The sequence below is a fragment of the Epinephelus lanceolatus genome, chromosome 14, assembly GCF_041903045.1.
Source record: "Epinephelus lanceolatus isolate andai-2023 chromosome 14, ASM4190304v1, whole genome shotgun sequence".
Taxonomy (NCBI): domain Eukaryota; kingdom Metazoa; phylum Chordata; class Actinopteri; order Perciformes; family Serranidae; genus Epinephelus; species Epinephelus lanceolatus.
Genome location: NC_135747.1, coordinates 9,637,177 through 9,653,434, shown reverse-complemented (window position 1 = coordinate 9,653,434; position 16,258 = coordinate 9,637,177). Strand labels below are relative to the sequence as shown.

The following is a 16,258-nucleotide window of genomic DNA, read 5'->3' as shown; positions in this document are numbered from 1 at the left end:
ATGATCGTGGTAGCAGATGTTTCGGATGCACAGTGATATGATCCTTACTGCTATACCGCCAGGTCCAGAGCGTCCTCTCTCCCCTGGCATCCCAGCAGGACCCTGTTACACACAGACAGTGATAAATTACACCTGTCCTCCATTCAATAAAAAAGTTTAGAGTTTGGAAGTTCAGAGGGTTATTACGGTATACTGGATATAGCCTCATTCAAGATAAGAGCAGACAGCAAATTCAGAGTAGTGTCTGTGTGTGTGTGTGTGTGTGTGTGTGTGTGTGTATGTGTGTGTGTACTGCAGTCCACGTACTCGTACATATAATTAACTGTATAATCTGTGTGGGCTGTTCCAGGAAACTCGAGAGCGTCAGATACTGTCAGTGTAAGCATTCATTTGCTTTATGGAGACCTTAATAAAGAAAGCATTAGAATATAACTTACCATGGGTCCAGGTGCTCCCATGGGACCTGAAGGCCCTGTAGCACCCTATAAAACCACAGAAAAAGTACTTGTTTAATAACAACATCATTTCTATAAACAGATATATTTTGGTATCGGAAGAATTCTCTCTGTATTTTCTGTTTGTAGTCTGATTAGTATTGATCAATTACGTTTGAGCAGACTTTGGTTCTATGCGGGGAGCAAACAGGGCAGAACGCACTGGCTGAAATGCAATCTCAGAACCTACTACTACTACAACTACTCGCTATTGTCTAGCGATCATTTAGTTTTTTATTTGCCTTTTTCAAAAAATGTATTGTCAGATATTGAATTGACAGGGCGCCATGACTCTGTGTATAAGGCTTCTCAAGTTACTAATCAGACTATCAACAATGGTCGGCGCAAGAAAGAGGAAGTTTTGGCTCGGATGTTCTTTATCTGGATATCTGCTTGCTACACTGGAACCCAAAATCGTTGTTAGACTGATAGCCGGTGAGTTACAAGATACATGGCACAATGTTTTACAGGCCTTTGAGCAAGGCAAGGAATTATTATAGTAATTAATTCAAATATGTTTCCCTTTTCAACCAATCAAAAAAACTGACAGACTGAAAATAGTTTTAAGTTTTTTACCTTGGATCCAACGGCTCCAGTTTCACCTTTTTGGCCAATGATTCCAGCGTGACCCTGTTAACAAAAACAGAACAAAAACAGTTAATGAGTGCACTGACAAACATTCTTTAGCAAGCATGTAGAAAAAGAAAAGAGCAGCATCATATCCTCAGTAACACATCCATAAATGCTACATAGAATTTCTACTCACCCTGTGACCCTTCAGTCCAGGTGGCCCAGGTGTACCTGGAAATCCTCTGGCTCCCTGAAATATTTGACATTGAACAGTACTGTTAAGAGCACTACCAACATGTTATTGGGTTTTATCCTTTGAACTCTGAATTACAAACAGAAAATAAAGTGTGTGCAGTTAAGTGATAGAGGTACAGAGGTCAAAAAGCGTACCGCTGATCCAGGGAATCCAACTTCTCCAGAATTTCCTGGTTTGCCTGGTTCTCCCTGTGTGAGGACATGACATTTACACATTACTAACTCATTTGGTGGCAGAAAGTCTTGCTTTGAAAGTTAAATTAAAGCCACCAAACACATCAGATTTCTTTTTGTCACTGACATAGTAGTCCTTTATTTTGTCTTACTATCCCATGAAAGGAAAACAAATGAAAAGCTAAAAAAATGTATTTGGATTAAGGGGTGACTCAACCATCTATTATTTTGACATGAAAAACAAAATGTTTGTAGGTCACCAATGATGATACTTTGACATTTCAGTTAGTTTGTTCGTATACTATCTGTCTGCTTGTAATCATCTAGCATTTCCATGATCTTCCTCCTCACAATAATACTGCATGAATGCAACCAGGCCTGTCTAACTGTAGGGATGACACACTTATAATTACACATTACTCAACCTCTTTCTAACTTTCCGACTGATTACAGTCTTACTGTAGCTGAATGCACATTAATTAAGGTGTGTGACAGAAATGTGAGAGTTTGTATTCGAGTTATGGCTTTGATCACTTTAATGAAGGCATAAAACCAGTGTGCTGCTTTAAGACTAAATGTGATTTTGTCCCAAAGCTGACTTACATCTTCACCCGGTTTCCCTGGAGGGCCCTCAGGTCCCCTTTGCCCAGATGGACCCTGAAAAATACAAACATACTGTAAACATCCAGCAAAAACCCATCCCACTGAAATTCATCACAGCAGAATTTAAATGTATTCAGGCAAACCCAGGTGTGTATATACAGTAGATGTGATGTTGCTGCTCTCTCATGTGTATCTATGATCTGACCATACACACAAATTGTACAGAGGAACAATGTTATACCATATGCCCTGGATCGCCAACATCTCCAGGAGGTCCTTGGGGTCCAGCTTGGCCCTTTGAAGAGGAAGGGATATGACAAAACATTTAACAGATAAACAGGGAGCAAAGCAAAATCATAGAGTGCCTCTGAAGTATTATCAATGTTTACTGCACAGTGACAGTAAAGACTTGTTGAAGATGTTGACTTACAGGTGAGCCACTTGGCCCAGGAGGTCCTCTTGCTCCAGCCTCTCCCTAAAACAAAAATGATACAAAATGATGTGATGAACAGAATTCAGCCGAATCCATTGAAAATGGCCAGAAATAACTGAATATGTCCCTACTAAACTGATTGATAGTCTCTGACACATGCAGTGGAAGTATGAATTCATTTTTTAATGGAGAAACTCTATGAACCCATGTGCAAATGGCCACCACAGCGTAAACAGTAGTCCTATAGTTAATGGTTCATTCCCTACCTGATTAGTTTGACTACTATACAAGCATAGGCTATGTGTCTATTGTAAAAGTTAAATGTAGTTCATTAACTATAAAACATGAAAGATACCAGAAAGAATTTTTATGTCCCACTGTTTGTTTAAAGTTCCTCTCTAGGCCCTTCAGCTTGCCTGCAGTATCACAACATTATTCAGCCTGCAAGACAGGATCATGGGTGTGATGTTTTGACAATGTGTTATGTGTATGACCCATCACTGCGAGATTTAAAAAGTAGCTGATAGCACTGAGCAGCTAACTCAGAGAAGAAGAACAGCAGCCGAAAATGTCCGCAAATTAGGCAAACAATGAGGTCCAGGAGCTCTTTACCCTCTGAGCAGATGATGAGATCAACTGCTTTATAACAGGGGCAGTAAATGATTGTTATTTCCATGTTAATGCCATTTTTATTGTTAATAAAGCGCTGCTGATGCATACATTATATATCATGCTACAGGTTGAGGCACTTGTGTTAAATGTCATGCCCGTCACCCCTTTTTTGGATTCTGCAGTGCCGGTATGCTGGCCAAAATGACACACTGGAGCAGCGTGATGCCGCTGTTCTTTGGTTCTGTGTAAAAATGCAAAGGATGCAGAATCAGGGGACTTTAAAGCAGCTCTATAGCAGGATCTCTGTTTGTTGACAAGTTGAAGTGAAAGTAAAAGTTAACTTGCAAGATACCAATACGTAACTAAACCTGGTTTCTCCTCTGACACCCCTCGTTTTGCCTCAGCATTATGGGATTGGTTCCTTAGGTTTGTGATGTAACAAGCCCTGAAAATCTGAATCCACATTCCTGAGGCTTTCATTGGTACACTGCAGTTCCGAGGCAAATGGCATGACTGCTTATTTCACTCATGATATGTCTATATATATTTTAGCATATAAGAAACATCATGTGGACATGTTAACAAGGTCAAAAACTTTATCTTCATTAGATGAGGTCTTTTAAAATCTTAAAAAACAAATATTAAGGAGCGTCGTTGGCTTAGTGGTAGAGCAGAGGCCCCATGTACAAAGCTGTTGCTGCAGCGGCCCGGGTTCGACTCCAGCCTGTGGCCCCTTGCTGCATGTCACTCCCCCTCTCTCTCCCCCCTTCACACTTGTCTGTCTTATCCATTAAAGGCTGAAAATGCAAAAATATCTTAAAAAATATATATATGTTACTCCGCTTCATGGTAATGAATTTAGAAGCATGGATCAATTTCAACTCTGCCAATGTGGTGTGGTTGTTCACTTGCTAAATGTATGATGTACTTTCTAATTAAAACAATAGTAAATATATTCTAATCTGAAGTCAGTGGCTGACAAGCTATAAAACAAAACAAGATGGTTTATGTTCTTTCTGAGCTGGAGCAAGAAAGTTTAAGCTTTTAAAAAATGAGTGTTATAAACTGTAACATTTGAAAGTCTGTGTTACAAACTGGGGGCAGCTGTCACGTCCCTACTGAATGGGGTGTTAACTAGACAGTGATAAAATTAAGAAAATATACATTAAGTTTAATTATAGGACATTTATATATTTGTCTCTTTATCTCTGCGTCTGCTTCACCAATTTTGACTAATATTTTAAAAAGTATCTTTAAGTTCCTTCACATTGTTGAAGAGTAATACTACATTCCTCAAATACCCTGGAAAGCCACCATATTAGGTGAAAGAAGAAATGTGGTGGCAGAAACTCTGAACTGATTTGAATTTAAATATCAAACCTCATATAGACAGCAGTGGTTTGCTCATTGTTAAGCTTACAAGTTGGATTTGACAACTGAAAAACTAGTCAAATCAAGTTAGCTTTATTTATATTGCCCCTAATTACAATATGGTTTCACAGAGAAACCATTTCAGTAATTTACAACACTGTTCCTGTGGGTTGTCCTTATTTCTTACATGCCACAGTTACAAGCAGAGAAAAATCTTTTTCCAATTCAGAATCAAACCTAATTTTTAAAGTTAAATAGTGCATGCTTTTGACTGATGTTTTTAAGAACATTCTTACCCTTGAGCCAGATAACATGGCTTGAGGTCCTTGTTTTCCATCCATCGCTCCAGCCATCTGGGCTCCCAGACCCTTCAAATGAAACACACACACACACACTCAGGTTTAGGTTAACAGTGTTAAGTCAGTATATGTTTCCCATGTATCAGTATGGCAAAAGCAAATCTGGATACAAATGATTTACAACAAAACACATGAAGGACAGGTAGAATTATGGGAAGTGGATTGAAACAGCATCAGGTTATGTACATGAAGGGAGTTCAAGTATATGATGGTGAGTATTGGTCTTCTTGCGCATGAATGTGGCCCCATGTGTACAGTCTGCCCTCTGTCTACACACTAAAAAGCCCATCTAAAGTCTTGGTAAAGGTTTCTGCTTAAATCCCTAAGATGCACAGTGGTACAGAGGTGCGACCAAGTCACTATTTTGCAAGTGACAAGCAGGTTTCAAATCAAGACGTGTTTCTAAGCTGTTTGAGCAATAACTCAGGTCAACAACTCGTCCTTTAGGGTAATCTGTCCTGTGAGTTTGCTCTTACCGCGCATGTCAGCACATGCATGTAGGTGTACATATGTGTGTTTGCGGCATGTGAGAGCCCAAAGTGCACAACTCACTCCTGGGTGCGATGGATGTCCTGGAGGTCCTGGCTCACCGGGCTGACCTGGTACACCAGGCTCTCCATCATAACCTGCAGTGCCCCGCAGTCCCTAGAGAGTAAATAGAGAGACAGAGGTGCTGATTCACTCGTTTGAAAAACATTTTATGACTATGCTCAGTCTGACACTGATTTATTATTGTGTGGCTGTGAAAACACTTTGGTTTTACTGTTTATGAACTTAAAACTGAAACATAATCAGAAGTAGCTAGGATACTTTTGCGTCAGCCGAGATGTACATCATTCCACTCTGATACAAATGATGCAGCTTAATTCTGTTTGTTTATGAACCATGAGTTGTAAAACGTGTACAGTATTGGCTATGTACTGATAAATCACCCTCACAATGCTGCTGCCCTCAACTGCACTGTAACTCCACCAAGAGCGGCACATTCATTTATCAACCTGCTTCGCTTTTGCTTGCAAAGCACGTTATACATCAACTTGGCACATTACACTATATTTTGACTGTTAGTCCCTTGCCCTTGAACCAAAATATATGTATATATACTGCAGTGTTTTCATTTTATTTTGACGACTTTGGTGTCACGACCCCAGCAAGAATAGAGTCATGTGAATTCTATTTTAAAGAACATACAGCGAGCTTCAAATGCGTCATGCAGACATGATGATATATTGAAAACAATCTAATATGTGTATTTAATAAAGATATAAAAACAAATATCCATGCATTAGTCTGAATAATGATGCTACAAGGCTTAGAGACTCCATCCCATAATACTGATGCCAAATGTAGATACACAGAAACATACACATGGAGACTTAGACACAAGACTAATACTGTAATGTATATTTAAGTTAATAAAACTTTGGACCCTAAATGTCACCCATTATTAATGTATAATTTAACCCATTAAATACTGCTATGGTTTATCCTGTTGTGTACCACCAAATATCCTCTAAAACCAGCCAAAATAATAATTAAATCTGTATGATGCCTGCTTTAATCTATGATATTTCTAATAATATTAAGCTAAAATAGGTGAGAAGTTAAAATCACTATTTCATCATCCTACTCTTTGTCTTAATTTCATGTTAAAGTTCTGCTTTTTTTTTTTTTTTTGTGGAGACTTGTGCTTGTGACTTACAGGCCTTCCTTTGTTTCCACGAGCTCCTCTTTCTCCTGGAGAGCCGGGAGGTCCCTGTTGTGATAAACAAATAGAACCAATAAAACTCTGATCACAACAAGACCTGTCACAGCGGTGCTTCAAATGTCACAGTGACTCATATGACTAGAGGACTATTCCCCGCTGTGCAACAGTCCTTGTAAGGTGATGTTATGCAGAAGGTAGCTGTCCTCTCATGCCATCTAGTGTTAGACCAAGTTGCTGAACAGTCACACAAAACATGTCATTTGCAGAGGAAGAAATTCTTTTTAGGAGGAGGTAAAAGGTGAAATAAATAACCAAGATGCTCACCATGGGTCCAGGGCGGCCTCTAATACCAGTGACCTGCAGGGATGTCATCAAACACACTAGTTATCACCTGAATTCAGACAGTGCCTTTGTGACTGATAATGTAAGCCTGTTTAAAGGTATATACTCAGCAAACACTCACAACTGGGACATCCCCAGGTTCTCCCTTCTGACCCTGAATAAACAGATAAAAGACAAAACCTTTTATTAACACACTCTCCGTGTCGGTGATAACATCAGCAAACACATGATGAAATAGTAGCAGCAAGTATCACAAAACTGTGGCTCACCTTATAGATCCTGCCTCCACCTACAATGAGAAAAAAGATCTCATTATTTGTTCATCCTAGCTCCATTGCATTGTGAATATGTCAGACATAAGTGCAAAAATCATCCATGTGAAAGCGCAGAATGATGAGTGGGCAGTGACGCTGTTCTTAACAGATTCATTTGTCATCATTATGCAGGTTTGTAAAGGTGAACAAAGGCAACATAGCCAATTAACACTATCAGTAACACATATCACTCATTCTTCACACAGGTCTATTCATGTCCAACAGCTTGATAATGGCAGGCATTTATTTTGTTTCTGACAGATCAATGCTGACATAGTGACTGAAACATATTTTATGGTGATAATATCGTCAGTATTATTGATTCCAGATGTGAATATTATTTCTTTTTTCTTTTTATTGTCCTTAACTGGGGCTCTATGGTATATTTTATCAGTGTCAAACCTGTGTGTGTGTGTGTGATTGTGTCCTCTACGCTCAATATAAAGTAGACACATTAAAAATATTCAAGTACTGACACGTTTTTCACCTCTCAACCTAACAACTAACCACAGGCAGCAGCTGCTCACTCACCACCAAAGGTGCCCTGCCCGCCACCGGTCGACGTATCGCTCTGACAAACTGGGCAGCACTCGCCATCAGGGATGTGCATCTTCTCACAGTTATTCAACTCATCGCACTGGATTTCGTCACAGAGGACCTGACCGTTGTCACAAACACAGATCCGGCATGGCTCTGGCTTCCAGATGTCCCTGTTGGTGTACACCTGGCCGTCTGCCGTGCAGCTTTTATCATCTCCTGGAACACACAGAGGTAGAGGACACTTTACCAACTTTGTGTCAGTTAAATTGAAAACAAAAGCAGCAGGTGGACTGTGGTTTTCCAAACATTTATTTGTCCACTAAAGGCTTGCCAAACACACCTGGTCTTTATTATGATAGACTGCAGACAAGGCAGTGTGTTCATACTAAGCTGGGGCCAAGAAATAACTGAAAATGTATAGAAACCAATAAAAAAAGAAGAAATCACATGTTCTTGATCCATTAAACCAGGTAAACATAAATAAACAATCACTCATCCCTCTTAATTTTTTCATCTGGAATGATATAGCTGAGGTTTATCCCAGTATGCACTACACAAAAGGTAAGGTTGTGGGGTTAATGCATTGACCCTGGTGCTTTTAAGAAAAACTTAACGCAAACTCAAAGAGTACATTCTTTCTATACAGCATTATAGAACCATGCTGCAAGAAATTTGTGAATTCGTCCTTGGAGCAGCTGCTTCGGGGGGAGTAGATCTGAGTTATGTTCCTGTTTTAATAACACAGCAGGGTATTATAACGGCCTAAGAAATCATGATACATTTCAAATGCTAATAAAACTTTAATCTCAGGTTTGAGTGTTCCACAGCAGCTCTTATGGGAAACGATTAATCCAAACAAATCACCAGAAAAATCATACTGGAGAGGAAAAACAACTGCAGAGCACATCTTTATACTGTGCCCTCCAACACAAAAACAACATATACTCTCTATATGCTGTTCAATTCATTTAAAGTGGAATGAAATAAGGCTTTCCGCCATATTCTGTAGAAAAAACAAAGTGTGTGCAATGTGCCTCTTTGGTTTAGTGAAGTCTGCAGCCGACAGACATGACATCATTTCCTCCAGAGGCAGTGTCTCAAAAACTTGACTCATGTTCAAAAGAGAAAACCTGCAGCCTCCTATGAAGCAACTGTTACTCCCACAAGTCTCATTATCCACTTCTAAAAGCTGACTTTATATTTCTAATGCACTCCATGTGGTACCTGACTCTTCTGGCAAATTATCGAACAACAGCTATATACACAATTCGACTCATAACAATCTTGAAAATATTTATTGATTGAACAACAAATCCATCTTCTCCACAATGTATGGTCATGAAATTAGAGATGTGAATGCAGAGGGAGGCCCTGGGCCTGTTGTGGGCTGTGCCTGGCTTTAACAGTAATCTGAGCCCACATCTCTCAGGTCTGCAGAGACAAGCCTCTGAAGGATTCACCTGTTCCTGATATAAACAGCAGGTGGCAGCTCTGAGCCTCAGACTGCAGGTAAGTCAGGTTAGCTGCACTACAGAGGGAAAAAAAAGTTGTAGAGAGGAGCCCTGACTGCTGATGAAGGTTCATATCATTCTGTATTATTCAAACACACGCTACATTGATGACTTAATTCTACCTCACTGTGCATTCTGGATGGTTCCTAGATAAGAGAGTGGGAACAATCAGGTAAAAGTGCAGGTCGACTTATACCGAGGCCTTAAGCAAGCAGACAACATGTTTAAACATGGCTCCGTCCCATATTTATATTTATGTAAGACAAGCCTGGGGATGTATACACACCGCCTAGGACAGATGCAAAGGAAGATACGGCTACAAGTGCTCTGCGTTTATATGCCCTAACATACACCTCACCTGCACTATAGTGCTGTGGCATGGTTTAAGTTAAAGCCTGATCGGTACTAAATTTTTCAGGCACCAATATCATTACTTAGGAGTAAAACAAGAAAAGTCTGATATTTGTTTTTTACATAAACACATAACATAAACTACATTTACTGTCAAGCGTACCTATAATTTGGTCACTGAAGTGGTACACTATAAGAAAAATATGGACTAAGGCAGAATCTTTAAAGGTTAGTATAGTCATCAACAGTAAGAATATATAACACATCATTCTGTTAAATGAAGATCATTGGGCAGTACTTTTTCATCACCCCATTTGGTAGTAGCAAAATATACACTGTGTCGCACAGCAAAGTGCCCTCAACCCACCACTGATTCAATCACTCAACTACTTTATTGAGCGACCAATTATCAACATACATATTTTTATGCCCCTATGTAAAATCTAGATACATAGAGACTCTTGAAGGAAAGATCAAAGAACGCTAAGATTTGGATGTGAGTGATAAATAACATTTAAACTTTTCTTAAGTCATCACTGGGACCTCTGAATTACAGGAAGTTGAGGCTTGGATGCTGTACAAATGCACCATGTAATCAGGCACCTTTAGGCTCATTACATCTAATCTCACAAGTATGGGTAGCTGTAATTTGGGTTATACCTCTGTACACCTCTTTTCACCAAAATACAGTCATATAAAATACAGAAATACAGATTTTTTTTTACTGCATGTAGTTTCTTGTTTTTTATGTCAATGGGGGGCTGGAGCCTATCCCAGCTGACATTGGGCAAGAGGCAGGGTACACCCTGGACAGATCGTGTATCACAGGGCTGACACATACAGACAGACAACCATTAACACTCACATTCACACCTACTGACAATTTAGAGTCATCAATTAACCTGCATGTCTTTGGACTGTGGGAGGAAGCCGGAGTACCCGGAGAAAACCCATGCTGACATGGAGGGAACATGCAAATTCTGCACAAAAGGGTTCTAACACCACCCTGGGTTCAACGCGGAAATGCTTTTGCTGTGAGCCAACAATGCTAACCACTGGACCACCATACCATCATTTTTCCTACTAGTTTTGTTTATTCATTTATTTGCCTTTTCCTCATTTTTTCCTCATTCAAATATAATAATACATGAATACTGTAAGAATGCTAGATTTATGGATATTATATGTGAGCAAGTGTATATCTATGCTATGTGCTCTTGCAATAAAATATAAAAGAATAGAATCAAATCATTGATAGTAACTGAATAATGCTAATATAATGTTTAACAGGATAGTTCAGTTTTTTGAAGTGGGGTTGTATGGGGAACTTATCCATAGTCAGTAAATTACATACAGTAGATGTCAGTTGGCAGACCCCCAATTTGGATGTGAAGCAACCTACTGCTATGGCAGGGTCAGCAACACAACATATTTTAGACACCTGAAAAAACTCCCATCTAAAAACATCAATATCATTTTAAATGTATGCTAGATTGAGAGTATTTTCACTGAATTCCAACTGGAAAATGTAGCTGCTCTTTTGTTCCTTTGAGAGCCAGACTCCACTGAGAAAAACAGTAATTTAAGATCCTTAAACACATGGAGCTGATGGTCTGCCGCTGCCGAAATCAGTTAGTTAGTTTGTGTTATTGTGTGACTTCGGCACTTAAAATGGTTAGTTTGGATTCACCAAAGTCACACAATAAAACAAACTAACTAACTGATTGAAACAGTGGTAGACCAGCAGGGCTCGTATTCAATGCAGTAAAATGACTGTTTTTCTCAATGGAGGCTGGTGGCTTTGATGAGAGCACAGATAAAGAACTCAAGCCGTTAACTGCTTCCCCGTTGAAACAGGCTGTCTGACAGAAAGGTAAAGCTGTGAAGATACTGACGATACAGCGTACACTGAAACTGATATTGATTTTTTTAGATGGTTAAAAAAATGTTTCTTTGCTGACCCCATCCACAGCAGTACATTGCTTAATTTCCATGTCAGACTCCAGCCTGCTTCTCCAAACTGGAGGTGTGCCAACTGACATTTAATGTATGAAATACACTGACTATGGATAAGTACACCATACAACCCAACTTCAAAAAAACTGAACTATTCCTTATGATTATTGGGCAACCTGTCCACCTTAAAAAGTGTGCATATGTGTAATTTTAAAGCATTTTAGTATTGGGATCTCACTACAGGTCAGTTAAGGTCTGACTCACATTAACATATGTAAGAACACACTCACCCACACACAAGGCCACAACTGTAAATGACCCCTTGACACTCAACAGCAGCCAGACTTAAAGACAGACTCTTTATGTCCACGCCTCTCCCACCCAGCTGTGTTGGCTGGGGACCACAGCCTCTATCTGTGTACACTTTAGAAGATCAACACTGTGACTAGCTATTACAACCCGAAGGTAGACTCTCTCAGCCATCCATGTGCTGTCGGCCGCAAAGTCAAAAACACAACATAGTTGTTCAGGAGTGAAATTTCCTGCCTTTTAGCGGCCAGTAACATCTCACTGTCTGAGCTGCGGCCTTTCCAAATAAAAACCAGTACTTCCTGGAACGCAAGAGTGCATTTCTCTTCATTTGTGGAAAGGCTTGGAATCACACTAGCCATAAATCTTGATTTTTGGAAAGCAAGCTTTTTTTCTACTATAACAATCCTTTTTTTTTTTTTTTTGTTTCACAGAACAAGCATAGCTGTTCCCTTGGAAATGCTACATACGACTGACCGGATTTGAATTGTTGTTAATGTGTGTAATGTAATTTTTTCTTCAGCCTCAAGCACACTTCATTAGCTCTTGTTGAGATCTTATTAAAGTAAGCATTATCTTTACAGGAGTTAAACTGCATAACTTTAGTCCCTTTTACTGCTGAGACATAAAAGCGTCACACCTGGGAAGTCTGGCCAAGAGAGCAATTTTTCCTGTTGGGTTTTGGGAGATCTCAAACACTGCGTGTTGGGACTGTTTGAAATTTACTGGAAGAGAAGTGTGGCTTTCAGAGCGGTCTTAAAAAACCCCACCACAAGCCCTGAGGAGGAGGAGCAGAGGGACGTTCACTTTTTCCCCTCCTCTCAGCTAATTCATTGCAGGTTCCACACTTTTCCACAGACGCCGTAAAAGCACCGTTTAACCATGACAACGGTGAAAAGGCATGCTCCCTTCCGACGGTGACTGCTTGATCTAGATTTTCCACTAGTCAGCTAAGCGGGCAGACAGTTTCCTCTCCTGGTTCATAACATGGAGTCTGGAACTCTTCGACATGACTCATGCGTCTGCTTGTACCCATCATTTAGTACAGTTCACCAGACATCAGTCAGATAACAAAGAATCCCAAAACACTGTCTTCTAAGTCATGGAAAACACCAAGAAGAAGACAGAAAAAAACAGGAAAACCTACTGTAGCATTGCCACAAATGTGACTTTGCTGGCAAAAAAAAAGTAGATAGTTTATGGATTTTCCTTGGCTAATATGGAAATAATCATAACACACGGTGTTCGGGGAGAATCTATTGCAGCCACAAGTGGAGGGGTTAGAATATGACCTGATGGAAACAATGAGTCACATAAAGCTGGAACCCTCATTTCCTTTAGAAAAAAAAAAAAGAGATGAGTTGGGTCCAAATGCAAGCCACAAACTGATGGCCACACTGTGGTCTCATTTTCAGAGAGATAGTGCCCACTGCATGAAGAGTTTATGAAATCATACCATGTCTGAAGTTTGTTTCCATATCATTCCGAACAAGTTCTTCAATGCAGTGAGAGTAACTGACATGGTTAATGCCGTGAAGAACAGAGCCTGATTCCTAGTCCAGATGCAGATGAGTTACAGCTGCTGAGGGGTGGCTCTGCAGCAGCTGCGCTTTCCTGCTCTAAAACCCCCGGTGTCATGGCCAGACATAAATCTTCCCTCTGTAAAGGACCTTTAGCTCAACCTGTGATTGGTCCACTGATAAAGCTGTCCTGAAAAGCAGCCACTCCACATACAACACTCAAGGCATTTGCCATATTGGCCCAAAGCCTGAGATGTAATGAGTCAAAAACATGTCAACACAGTGTTTTGCTGCAAAGGGATTCAACGCCCTGTAATTATCTCGCATCCTATCTCCTTTTTAATAACTGGCAAAAGAATTTTTATTAAGTTAAAAAAAAAAGCATCCTGTCAGTTTAATATTGTGATGCATGGAGGATTTGCTGTATTGTGTTAACAGAGCTTGAAATCTGAAATAACGCTCTAGTTTGAACATGCTCGCTCTTCACCTTGGCTTCCACAAACAAAGCTCACTATCTCGAGGGAGGGGTAGGAAGCTCAGGCCAGGAAAGTTGAAATGAATAAGTAGCTTGCTGATTACATGTCTCGGCTTTTCCATCAACAGGCCCCCGTCTCCGAAGGGTCTTCCTTTAAAGAGGCAACCACAGTTACGAGCTTTTCCCATCCAATGTTCAATCCTGGGAGGATTGTGGTCCTGCTAAATACACAACCCCCCTCCCCGCCTCTTTATCTATTTGGCTGACTGACTCATTGCTTTCTGTTGCCTTAGATTTGATTCATCTCCATCTTATAACTGTGTATATTAAGGCACAACCCGTAATGGCGGTTACCTACACGACATATAACCTACAACATAACTTTCTGAGTTCAATTAAATTAACTGTGAGAGGAGGAACAAATCAAAACAAGACAGATTGTGCATTTGGCCACATATTCTCAAGCATCCTTCACTGCCATTGTCATCAAATGCAATAAAAGAGACATGCTTAAGTCCTTACGATTTCACCAATCAAACAGGTTCTGTGTCTCCATGCCACATGGAAAATGCAATTTACAGCTTGTGTGTGTACTCATTATGAACTAAATATGCAGTGCGACAGATGGCATGCTCTAAAATGAGTAATTTGCTGTAATGAGAGAATGAGAGAACACAAGCTGTTGCACTAAAAAGCAAGCGACTAAACAGTGAATGTTTTTCACGGCAAACACCGAAGACTGGAGCCTCTTCGGCCCGAGGCTCTCACCAAGGTCAGGGTCAAAGTTCAAAACTGGGGCAATGTATTTCTGCTCAGGCATGAAATGGAGTCAGCATAAACTTTACATGAAAAAGTCTGTAATGCCGAGAGGGTGAGAACACAGAACAGAATTTATTTTGTATTCATGTTCCTCTGGACTCTCTTTGTTTTATGCTGTGTGGATTTAAGTTTGATAATGTTCTGGTTACTCTGTGACCACATACGTTCTATATGTTTGCTTTCTGTTCTCTGCTTTTTTTTGCATCAAATATGTTGCAGACATATGACTGTAGACGGCATGGTTGTTGCGTAAATAACATGTACTCTGCAGTACTTAATCATAATAAACGTGGAATGTAATCACTGCACAGTCTGTCTTTATCTTCCAGTTCTTAAACCTTGAACAACCTCAGTAAATGATGACTTTCAGCAGTTCCATCTCACTTCAAAGGGACTCGTACTTCCACACTAACACAATCATTTCACATTAAGCAAAAATAAAAAAAAGTCTGCCTTAAAAACAGCGTTCAAAGAATCTTCAACACGGTGAACATACTGACATAGAAACACAACAAAGCACCACTACGACTGTTTAGCTTTACCAGGTGGAGCTGTTTGATTTCCTGGTAAACTGTCAACCATGTGTTTCTCATCTCCTCTCCTGTTTCTCATCTCCTCTCAAGCTACATCTAGTGCACATTGATCAAGCTAAATAAGCTAAATAAAACACACTGACACACTTTACTAAATAAGAGCAATGTGCTGCACCTCCTGTCTAACCTTTACTTTATGAAATGTACCTAATCAATGAAAAACAGTGTACGTGTTTGTAATGATCTACATTGAACGACTGAGTCAGTTAATAGAGACGGCTTGGCCATCAAATCTGACCATGTAATCAAACACACTAAACACTGTGATATTTCCTGTTGCTGCTACTAACACACAGAAGAAATTTGTGTTACTGCAAAGGCTGATTACTCTAAACCTAACTGCCAAAAAAAAACTGTTGACAGTGTACGTTTTTGCAAACCACAGTTGGGTTACATTTGTATATTAGTTTGTAGCAGATATGTTGAAACTTTACATTTCTTAACATCGCTGGGATGAAGGTGTGGCTAACTTTAGGCACACAAACCACTTGGCCATGGTTAGGAAACGATCATGTTTGGGCTTAAAACACCCACATTTAGTATGTTTTGGCAGAAAAGGCACTGGAAAAGCAGGGATGGGTTGGTGGAAAACATCCAGCTTTGGTGCCAATAACACCAACGGAAACACACTCACCAGAAAACAACAAGTGTTGTTTGTTGGTCTCAAATAATGTTCTGCAGCTTGGCAGCACCCCCTCCACCTCCCAATGACAAGATCAGCTCATTTACTACATCACTTTGGAAATGCTCATATGCATGAAATGTACAAATGTAACATATTCGTGGTTTGCAGAAACGTACAATGCCAACATCTTTTTCTGAAATTCTCCATGCTATGTGTACATAATTATGTGCAAGCAAAATACGTTGTAAAGCACACACAACCATTATCTAATCTCCACTGACACATTTGTAAAGATCCAATAAACACGGATAATATATTAGTACT

General features: G+C 39.9%; 1 protein-coding gene across 1 annotated transcript in view; it reads right to left on the bottom strand.

Moving 5' to 3' along the window:
- col5a2a (collagen, type V, alpha 2a) overlaps nt 1-16,258 on the bottom strand; it is a 48,809-nt gene that overhangs the window by 16,860 nt on the left and 15,691 nt on the right. Inside the window, exons 2-16 of the mRNA XM_033617208.2 lie at nt 7,767-7,991; nt 7,191-7,210; nt 7,043-7,075; nt 6,904-6,936; nt 6,574-6,627; nt 5,424-5,516; nt 4,809-4,880; nt 2,527-2,571; nt 2,338-2,391; nt 2,097-2,150; nt 1,455-1,508; nt 1,261-1,314; nt 1,071-1,124; nt 438-482; nt 49-102 (exon numbers count right to left, since the gene is read on the bottom strand). Coding sequence (XP_033473099.2) covers nt 49-102; nt 438-482; nt 1,071-1,124; nt 1,261-1,314; nt 1,455-1,508; nt 2,097-2,150; nt 2,338-2,391; nt 2,527-2,571; nt 4,809-4,880; nt 5,424-5,516; nt 6,574-6,627; nt 6,904-6,936; nt 7,043-7,075; nt 7,191-7,210; nt 7,767-7,991 — 944 coding nt within the window. The remainder of the gene's footprint in view (nt 1-48; nt 103-437; nt 483-1,070; nt 1,125-1,260; nt 1,315-1,454; nt 1,509-2,096; nt 2,151-2,337; nt 2,392-2,526; nt 2,572-4,808; nt 4,881-5,423; nt 5,517-6,573; nt 6,628-6,903; nt 6,937-7,042; nt 7,076-7,190; nt 7,211-7,766; nt 7,992-16,258) is intronic.